At 35.9% G+C, this 10,879-nt stretch overlaps 1 protein-coding gene across 1 annotated transcript in view; it reads right to left on the minus strand.

The window, feature by feature from the left end:
• The window catches only part of LOC121411909, a 39,168-nt gene extending 32,929 nt beyond the window's left edge, over positions 1-6,239 (minus strand). Inside the window, exon 1 of the mRNA XM_041604800.1 lies at positions 4,605-6,239. Within this exon, the coding sequence (XP_041460734.1) occupies positions 4,605-5,645 (1,041 nt within the window). The 5' untranslated portion in view covers positions 5,646-6,239. The remainder of the gene's footprint in view (positions 1-4,604) is intronic.
• Positions 6,240-10,879: the final 4,640 nt, after the last annotated feature.

Genomic DNA, 10,879 nt, shown 5'->3' on the forward strand with positions numbered 1-10,879 from the left:
ATTAGTCCCAATTTTTGACTAATATAATGTATATTTCGAAATTTTGACCGGACCATCATGTTACCTAATTTATAGTAAGGTCCTCTTCATGGTTTTGGCTCAGCAACTATTCAGATTGTATCTTCCACGCCATCCATATAATTATATGTGCATAATTTCAAGTTTTAAGGACACTACTACCTAATATTTTTTAGACACGTCCACGTCAATCTATAAATTTTCAGCGGTTTTGCGAGCGATCAAAGCAGTAGCATACAGTTGAAGGGGCCTTGGGGCGACCCTCCCCCCTGAAAAATAATCACCACAAAGAAATAAAAAAGAAAAAGTAAAGAACAGTATACTATATCTTTACATAGAGTGAAAGGAAAAATATGATATTATTTTCTGAATATTATGTTAAAGTATATCACAAAATTGAATTTTTGTAATAGAAGTGTCGAAATATTTGCTCGCTCACTTCGCCTGTTCGCAACTTTTAATAAATTTGACAGCTATTCATTCGTTAGCTAACAGAGCATGCTAATTAACCCTCATCGGGTGAAGCCTTTACATGCACAGACCAATGACTTCGGATGAAAAACATACTAGTCTATGAAATACAAAACTGCCTAGGGTCGCGGATTTTTTTTAAGAGGGTAGGGATGGGCTGATCACGTAAATTATAATTTGTTTACGGTTTGTACTCGTTTATTGTACAAAATGGATTCTGCGACCCTTACTGCTTTAAGATAATTGAGCTTGATCATTTTTTAACCGTTTTTTTATTTGGACTTTGATATATATTACAACTTTTCAAGAAAAAAGAAAGAAGAAGAAAGAGAGAAAGGAAAATATGATATTGTTTTCTGAATATTACGTTAAAGTATATCACAAATTTAGATTTATGTAATAGAAGTGTCGAAATATTTGCTTGCTCACTACGCCTGCTCGCAACTTTCAATAAAGTTTACAGCTATCAATTCGCAAGTTAACAGAGCATGCTAACCCCCCCCCCCGGTGAAACTTTCACATGCATAGACCAAGGACTTCGGATGAGGATGACAAACAAATTAGTCTAAGAAATACAAAACTACTTAAAGGGTAGGTGTGGGCTGATCATGTAAATTATAATCTGATGGTCAATTTTACGTTTTTTTACTCGTTTATTGAACAAAATGAGTTCTGTGGTCCTACTACTCTATAATGATTAGGCTTGATGATGTATTATTCGTTTTGATTTGGACTTGGGTATATATTTAACTTTTTAAAAGCAACGAGGTAGAAAACTGGCATTGGCCGATTTAGAACTCGTTCTGATCTCCATTAAAAATAAAAAATATATTAAACTTTGGAAGTTCACCCCTTTTATAATTTACATTCTTTTTTCCAAACGGCTTCCTTCTATGGATAAATGGAGTGACTTTTATGAAATATGTTAAGACCTTTAACAAAGTAAGATAACTATGACAATCACTTAAAATATTTTCTAACTCATCTCATTAAGAGAGAAGAATAATGAATTAGTTAAATCATACAAACATTATTTTGTTGTCGAAGGGGGCGTACTGTAAAATTCGTACGACTAAACCTGTACTACATTCACATGTATAGAGGGGGAATCCCCAATTTACTCATCGCTTGCATGATTTATGAATATGCATTGAATCTTCAACAACTGCTTATCAGAAATGTCAACTTATTTGCAAAAATAACCGTCTATAACAAATTTAAATCTACTAAAATTTGGATATCTCTTATTATTTTCTTCACAAATTATTAACTATTGTGATACACAAACCGTTATCATTGTTATTATGCTTCTGTTCCTCAAACGTTGTATAGTTTGTTATTAACCAGACGAATTGCACATTTCGTTTCTTATACTATATATACAAATACATGTTCACCACTCTCGGCTGTGGTGTGTACTCAGTGGTCCACTTACCGCCGTACTCCCACCGCTGCCCCCTCCTCTTCTCGTTTTGCTTTTTTTTTCAAAAGTAGGCCTATATTGACTAAAAAACGTTTATTTCAAAGTTTTGACCATAGCACGTGCACGTTGCTAAATCTATTGCAATAATATATTTTTTATTTACTTTCGTCCTTTGAGACTTTCCCCGGTACCTGTATGTGCATTCTGAATAATTCATTTAAACAATAACCAACACTAACTGGAGGGATCAATATTAAGGGGAGTCAACCCCAGAAGACTACACGTAAAATCTGGGTCAGTCAATGTGGGATCAATTTTTCTTTTTCAATTAGTTATTCAAACTGAAAATTTTAACAGATTTTAGATGATAATGATAATAGTATAGAATTGTAGAGCGCACACAGGATCCAAACTTGGATAGAAAGTTGCAATCGAATAAGATTGAATTCTAAATCTACACACTAAAAAAATAAAGGTTCAAAATTGAACCCCGAAAGGTTGATGCAAAATCAGCACCCTATGGGTTCAAAAATTGAACCCCTGATTTGGGATTCAAAAATTGAACCCTGCGGTTGGGGTTCATTTTTGCACCCTGCGGGTTCAAAACTGCACCCCTAAATTTTAAATTGAACCCCTAGGGGTGCAGTTTTGAACCTGCAGGGTGCAAAAATGAACCCCAACCGCAGGGTTCAATTTTTGAATCCCAAATCCGGGGTTCAATTTTTGAACCCATAGGATGCTGATTTTGCATCAACCTTTCGTGGTTAAATTTTGAACCTTTATTTCTTAGTGTGTAGTAGATTGAAAGTTTCAACCCAACTTTTGATTGCGGTCCTTGATCCCAATCTCTTTCAATATAAGGAATTCAGACAGTTGTATACAGGCTGCAGAATATTGAAGTTTATAGTGCGTACGTTAATCATGATAATGATGACAAACTACAATAACAGGCATATGTTTTACAAAAGCAATAGGGAGATTTCCATAAACAAACAATTCCGCTATTAGTCACCACAAATGCAGTAATGCTTATTATGCTATTAAACATTTAAAATCGTTATAAACATGATAAAAGAGTCTTCAATACTGAAGTTTTTATTCTGGATCGTTATTTAATTTGTTTTTCTTTGCTTGTAAAATTTGTGTGGTGAAGAGCAATTAGGGAAACACAGTTTAAGCGACTTGCTACACAATCGCTCATGTAAGGGCGGATTTTTTAACCAAAAATTTCGTCCACGAGAACTTTTTGACAAGCAAAAATTTGTTTATTACTTTCAAAAGTGTGGGGGCACACTTCTGCTTTAAGGGCATTTTACCTTACAAATTTCAATTGTGCCTCTCAAATGGGGGGGGGGGCACGGGCCGGCTTTGCCACCCCCCCCCCCCTGGATCCGCCAGTGCGCTCTTGAACAATTGCCAATAGTAAATAGCATTTGTGATTGGTTAATACTTTACTTGTGTTTGGTCATCAATATTTTTTTTTAACAATTAATCGCAAACCAATGTGTTACAGGGTTCTAATCCTTAGCCTCGGGCAAGGTGTTCTTAGTTTTCAGTAGCTTTGTATCTTATTTGTTTAGGCACTGCCATTTTGCACCCGTTTCTTTGGGCATGATTTTCCACAGAAACAAACTATCACGATCGCGGGGAACAGATCCTGACTGGTGGATCTTTGCATTACTAAAACTTCTCGCAGACCCGCACTTTTTATTCTTCCCCAAGAGGTTCCCCCTCGTACAGAAACATGTAAATTGTTATTCCCCAGACCTCCTAAAATATACTCGGATATTGATATTTTTGGCCAAGAACATCTTTCTGATGGAAACCCAATTTTATATCAAACAACAACTACAACCAAAACAAAGCGTTTCATCAACACGATCATATGAATAGATAGTCCTTGAATTTGACCAGATATCGATCCTGTCTTCGTAGTGGCCAGCTATTATAAAAAGGGCAATAAAATATTCCATTAGTAAGATATGGGGATTTAAGTTGAAGTTTTTTTCGTCAACATGGTCGAGACTTCTGCCATCTAACCCCATTCTTTAACACCTAAGACGTGTGACTTTATATGAGATGTTTCAATTTTATGGACAACAATTTTGAACTAATTGTGTGAGTAATGGATGACCATGACTTTGACTTTCATTATAAGGTTGAAAATTTAATAAAACAAAATTGAAAATAATAAATGATATCAAACTCAACCCAAGCTTGCAATAATTATCCCCATCTCATGATGCTTAGTAGTAATTTAACAAACTTGTTTCGATGAAATGCTATTTTAACATCATTCTTAACAATATTCATTTATTCTTCATTTTTCATGTATTCATTTACGTTTATATATTTTGTATTTATTCACTTGCTGATTTTCATGAAATGAATGCATAAACTCTGATTGTTGGTGTAGCCATTCATTCCTAGATTTATTTTCCCTTATTCATTCCATATACTATAGAGGCTATTGTTGGGATGTTGACATTTGTGATGTTGTCGATAAATAATGTTTCACTGAGGGGTCTGTTTGAAAATTACTCAAACAAAAGAAGAAAATAATTCAATTTTTAAAAAAATAGAGAGAATTGCAAGCTGTATTCATACCAGGAAGAACGACAAATAAGAAAAGAGTTTGTGTTAAAAGTTCTTAAAAGCATACTTTTAAGGAAATTTTCGAGTAAATTCTTACCCTATTCCGTCTCCTCATCTCCTCTTTAAGCTCCTTGTTCGTCTTCTGTATATCATTGGAGGCACCGGTTGATAGGAACCCACCCCGTTTAAGCCTGTCAAATCCACTACCATCGTCGTCGTCGTCGTCATCCTCGTCATCTTCTACGTCAGAAACGCTTCCTCTTCGCGATCTCCTCGACGAACCAGGGAGCGAAAGAAACCGACCTCGAGAAGGCATCAGTTTACCTTGCTCTGACGGAGGCATCATCGAAGACCGTCGCGATCTCGACCGCCTCTTCTTCGACTCCTGGTCATTTTTCAAGACAGTGTTGGTGAGGAGCTGTGATCGACTGCCTCGCTTGCCGCCGAGATCGGCGTCATCGTCGCCGTAGGTGCTTTCCTCGTCGATTGCAAATTCTTGACTACCTTTCCGATATCGACCACGGCTGCGTGATTTCGGAGTCATCGCCGGGATCATTATGCTTCCCCTGCGCACTCGACCAGCGTGAATATCGACATCTTCCTCTTCATCCTCTTCAGGTGCTAGATCAAGACCATTGTCCTTCGCGTACAGTCGTCGTCGTCGACTTCGTAATCTTCGACTGGACCCACCATCGTGATCGTACGCGCTTAACAGGGGCATCCCTTCATCGCTCTTACTCCTCGACCTCTGCGGATGCAACCCCCGTCGCGTCGCCTCGTTGGAGAACCTCCGCCAGGGGTAATCGTCGTTTTCTTTCCCCTGGCCGCCTGCGTCATCGACTTCCTCTGGTATCGGCGACTGTTTGGAATCTTTTTTATTCTTGTCAAGCATTTCTCGAAGCTCCTGCGTCGTCCTCAGTCGCACCTTCCCTTTATTTTCCCCGATGGTTACCTTTGGAGTCAGTCCTCCCATTTTTCTTAAGGTATCCAGCATGTTGTCTTTGCGGCTCTCCGTGTCGAACCTTTCACTCCCAGGAACGATAATGTTCACATTCTCCCCATCTTCGTAATTGCCATTTACCTCTTCTTTGAATGTTTCGACAACAACCGCTGGAGCTTTTGCTACAGGAGACGCCATCCTGTCAGATCAAAAACTTTGCAAAGCTGCGTCAACTATCAAGCAAAACATCTGATGTTACGAGTCTCGGCAAACTCGGGTTGTTACTCTCCGACAATCAGCTATCCTAAAGATCCAATGGTACTTGTAGAGTACTTTACCAATAAAATCTTCATTGTTTATGGAAAAATAGATGGCATATTGGATATTGAAGGTGAATCAATCTGAAAGATGAACTCGTACTCCACCGAGGAATGGGAGGGGAACAAGGAGCTGACAGAATGGTCCCCCGCTGTTCATCACTTACGATTTCGGATACACTTTCGCTCAGTGAAAATCCTGGATACCGTATTTGTTCTCTGTTGTAAGAAGAACCTCCTGAGGGAAGACCTTCAAGTGACTTCTGCAGTTCTGGAACAAAAGATGCGCAGCGGACCCGTTATCAAAACTGTTTGCACTCTTTTCAACATTTCATGTGATGGACTGGTTTATTAGTAGACAAGATTAGGACCTTTTAGAGTATGTTTACGTTGGTAGGGGAAACGGACAATGGGTATAGGTGAGACCGAAGCACCACGGACACTGTTTTTTATTTTTAGTCGGATGCAGGATCGACTACAGAAGGTAACCTTTTTTAAGTGGTGCCAGTAATGATGTTGCGCTCACTCAATACTAAGACCCTTCTCAGACGCATTAATTCACGTTTGACGCAGGTAAATTCCCTCAGGTCAGATGAGATAATAACATTTCTACCCTTTTCTCTCTCTTTTTTTTGGGGGGGTATCTCAAATTCATTTGTTAAGATTCAAAATGAATCCAATATTCGGGTGGTCACTATCTAAAGGATTTTTGTTTATTTTAGATCCTTGAAATTTAAAGTGTAATATTTTTCTTTCTTTTTTATTGTTTTCAAGTCAATTATGTGGGCAGTACATCTCCCCATGTCGTGCCAATCCTGGAATCATTCGTGTTCGGCCCCGGCAGAGCTTTATTACTTATCTCTCTCATGTAGGCATATTTATTCGATTATAATTGCTATTAATTTATTGACTAGACCTACTGTTTAATTTTCTCAATTACTATTACATTACCTGTATTATTTACCAATTTATTAATTCATAAGTTTATAATACTTTAACCTGCAAAGCCTTTCGACAACCAGCTGGTGATCGAGTTAAAGGGATGCTCCAGGCTAAAAATATATATATTTCAATAAATAGAGTAAAATTCACAAAGCAAAAATTTGATCAAAATCGGATGACTAATAACGAAGTTATTGAATTTTAAAAATTTGCATTATTCCGGTGGAACAGTTCTAGGCATGTCTTCATGAATACTCATTACGTGGGCGGATGATGTCATATCCCACTTGTTCTTTTTGTTATTTAATGTATGAAATCATGTTTATTCAAATTGTTTTACCATTTTACCAAGAATGAAAGCAATTGGATTGACAACTGATTAAGTGCATTAGTTATTTATTGCTGCAACTTATTTCATCATAAAGAAGACACATAATTTACACATGTATGAAAAAATGAAACAATTATGATTTAAAATAATAACATAAGAAACGGGAATGTGGAGAAGTGACATCATCAGCCCACTCATGTATATTAATGACGGCGTGCATATAACTGTTTTCACAAAATTTTGCTAAATTTTTAAATTCAATAACTTCGTTATGTGTTATCCAATTTTAATGAAATTTTCAGCATTATTCTTTTTGAATTTTACTTTGTTTATTTAGATATAAATATCTTCAGCCCCGAGTATCTCTTTATATGAAAAACGAAACGATTTTCGCGGGGAAATGAAGTTTAAGCAATGTTCTTGGTGAACTTTCACTCTTGACAAGAATGCTGCCCTCTCCCGCACATTGCTTGAATTATGGATCCCCAAAAGTCGATAAGTATACTGAGTTGGAGGTTTCATAAGCGTAAAACATTTCTCATAGACTCGTGTGATAAACTGCCACATTTAAAAAAAATCCATAAGGAAAATAAGGATGAAATCAGAGGATCGAATGTTTACTACCATGCACTGTGGATATCTATCTGACATTCCATATCTGACCAGAATCAAAAACTAAATCGGCATTTATATAATTATGCAGACATCTCCTGAAGGGATCAAAATCATCACCTGAAACAGTAAAATATCTTTCATTCTTCCGCCACTCAAATAGCTCCAAAATTAGGTGATATTTCTTCCTATTTTCGCAAAAGAAATTTCAGTAGTTACCCTCCCTGTAGTGTTAGATGGCCAATCATATTCATGTAATTTTGTCTGTAGCTGTGCCAATTTAAAAAAAATGGGAATGGGCTGGCTCGGATGAATATCTTTTGCCTTCCTGTTGTGGCTCTTGGGACTGAGAACCCCACAGTGGCTCCATAGATCATCCTTAGTAGGGTCCATGCATGGTAATAATTTAAAAATAAATGCACGTTTGTTTTAAATTCTGTATAAATCCGGCTGCTCATATCGGGAATCCTCTTAACACTGCTTATCTAAGTTCAGAACATACCTTGCACGATTTCACATTTTGCTTTATAACATTATATTTCTAATTTATTATTTTCTATCTTGGATATATATTTTTTCTTTTTTTTAATAAAGGCGTATTATTAATTTTTGCCTTCATTATGTAATATAATCCCCGCAATTGTCATTGTATTTTTCTTCATGCTGTATTTTGGGCGGAGGGACCATCAGGTCACAGTGATTAAAGGTCAAGTCCACCTCAGAAAAATGTTGATTTGAATCAATAGAGAAAAATCAGACAAGCACATGCTGAAAATTTCATCAAAATCGGATGTAAAATAAAAAAGTTATGACACTTCAAAGTTTCGCTTATTTTGAACAAAATAGTTATATGAACGAGCCAGTTACATCTAAATGAGAGAGTCGATGATGTTACTCACTCACAATTTATTTTGTTTTTTATTGGTTGAACTATACAATATTTCAATTCTTGTGAATTTGATGATTAGGACCTCCTTGCCTGAAGCACAAAATGTTAAAATAATGAAATTCCACCTGTTCAGGGAGGAATGAAACTTCATTTCACATGACAGTGATGAGAAAATCAAAATATTTCATATTTCATATAATAAAATATCACTCTAAAAAATGAAGTGCTAATTCAGCTCTTAAAGAGCGTGCATAGTGACTGCACTTCGGAGTGCTGATTTTTCTCGTTCAAATTTGAACTATATAGACAATCAGCACTCCAAAGTGCAGTCACTATATACACGCTCTTTAAGAGCTGAATTAGCACTTCATTTTTTAGAGTGAAAAGAAATAGTGAATGAGTGATGTCATCAGTTCCCTAATTTGCATAACGACCGAGATGTGCATATAACTGTTTTGTGAAATGAAGCGGAACTTTAAAATGTAATAACTTTCTTATTTTACATCCGATTTTGATGAAATTTTCAGTGTTATGCTTGTTGAATTTTCTCTTTTTATTCAAATCAAGTTTTTGTGGGGTGGACTTGTCCTTTAAGTTTGCTTTCCTCTTCCCTGGCCACCAACTGATGTACTGGGAAAACTGCTATCAAATATTACACGTACTTTTATAAAAAAAAATTTTGATGTCATTTTATGTAATGATTGATATTGCTTTTGCAATCTTGAATATGTTTGAAGTGCCGAATAAATTTAATAAATAAATGAACTGAAAAGTATATATGAAATGAAGAATATAAAAAAATAAACAAAATGAAGGTATAGTGATGACTTTCAGGAGATAGTGAGAAATTAGAAAGGGACTGGGTTATAAGGAATGAAAATGAAAGCTGCATATGAATTACAGATATAATAGTATACCATGTATATACAGTGCGTATCCAAAAGAGTTTACACTTAAAAAAAATCATGTAAAATCAAACATTTATGATATCTTGATGATTTTTCCACACTTAAACATTGGTGCATATCCATTCAAGCAAATGACGATATAACTGTCGAAAAATATTTCCGCTTGTCTGAGTGAGCACCACTTACTTTTAAAAAGTTAGTGAAAAATGATTTGCGCAGAACTTTGAAATATTTATGCGAATAAAAGTAGACCTTAATCATGAAGAACACGTTGAATTAAGCTAGTAAAATTGATTTGAAGATATCTTTTTACCTTTTTAACTTGTTTCCTTGCCCAAAACACTTTGAAGAGTGCATTGAGCCCCACCCCATTCCCCCACAAGCAGAGACCATCGTGACGATATTTGCTTTACACCGAGCTGTGATTTACATGAAATAGCTAGGGCTTGATTTTCATTTTCTTAATCATTGTCAAGCTTGAAAAAAGTGTGGAGAAACAAGTATTAAATGTAAAATGAAATGTAAACCCACTTTAAATGATAAAAACTTAGTGAAAAAAATGCTGGAGATGTCTGATATAAACTTTTGTTCAGATTTAGCTATGTTCTCAGAACCAGCTGGCACAAAAAAGGGTAATGGTTGTGCTTACTACGTGTTGAAATTTCAATTTGGGAGGCAAAATTGTTACAAAATGCTTGAATGTATCCATTTATTATAATTGACAAAAAGTGCAATGGGAAATGTATGAGAAATGTTTCGCATGGTAAGTTTGATTTTGCCCTTCCCCTTGACACAGCGTGAAAACGAGCATTTCTGCGCAAACAGATTTCTGCGAGCTTCACAAAAACGGACAGTGCTCACTAAAGTGTAACATATTCTGTCAAAACTTTTACTTTTATTGGATAGATGAGACCCAAACCCAAGATTATATATGAAAAATTACCCACATGTTGTAAATTTTTAATTCCCAGGGCTTTTTCAAAGTGTAAACTTTTTTTTGATACGCACTGTATAGGTTTAAATTTTCCTGTAAAGAGTAAGGGCACAAAACAAGCGATACATTTTTTTAGAGATATAAACGAAACAATTACAAGGCTGTGGTGATTTATTTTTTTATTATATTTTTCATTTTTAGCTCTTAAGACAAGATTGTAAGGTTTGAGATTGTTTTAAATTTACTTTTAAAGATGTTTTGAGATGGGGATATTTTTAGGACACTATCAATGTCTTTAGAATCTGGGGCCTTCATATTAGATAAGCGTAGTTTTGCCTTTGAACGGCTTTGAAACCCTTCTTTCTAAAATGAAACCTTTGTCTATTAATGCTCGATGTGTTGGTCTATTTTCCCCAGACCAAACTACCATAGATAATGCCTGACTGAACAAGAAAGCGATGCTTAAGGAAGAGTGGATACGTGGCCATTTCTCTTTTAT

The sequence above is a fragment of the Lytechinus variegatus genome, chromosome 3 (assembly GCF_018143015.1).
Source record: "Lytechinus variegatus isolate NC3 chromosome 3, Lvar_3.0, whole genome shotgun sequence".
NCBI classification, from domain to species: domain Eukaryota; kingdom Metazoa; phylum Echinodermata; class Echinoidea; order Temnopleuroida; family Toxopneustidae; genus Lytechinus; species Lytechinus variegatus.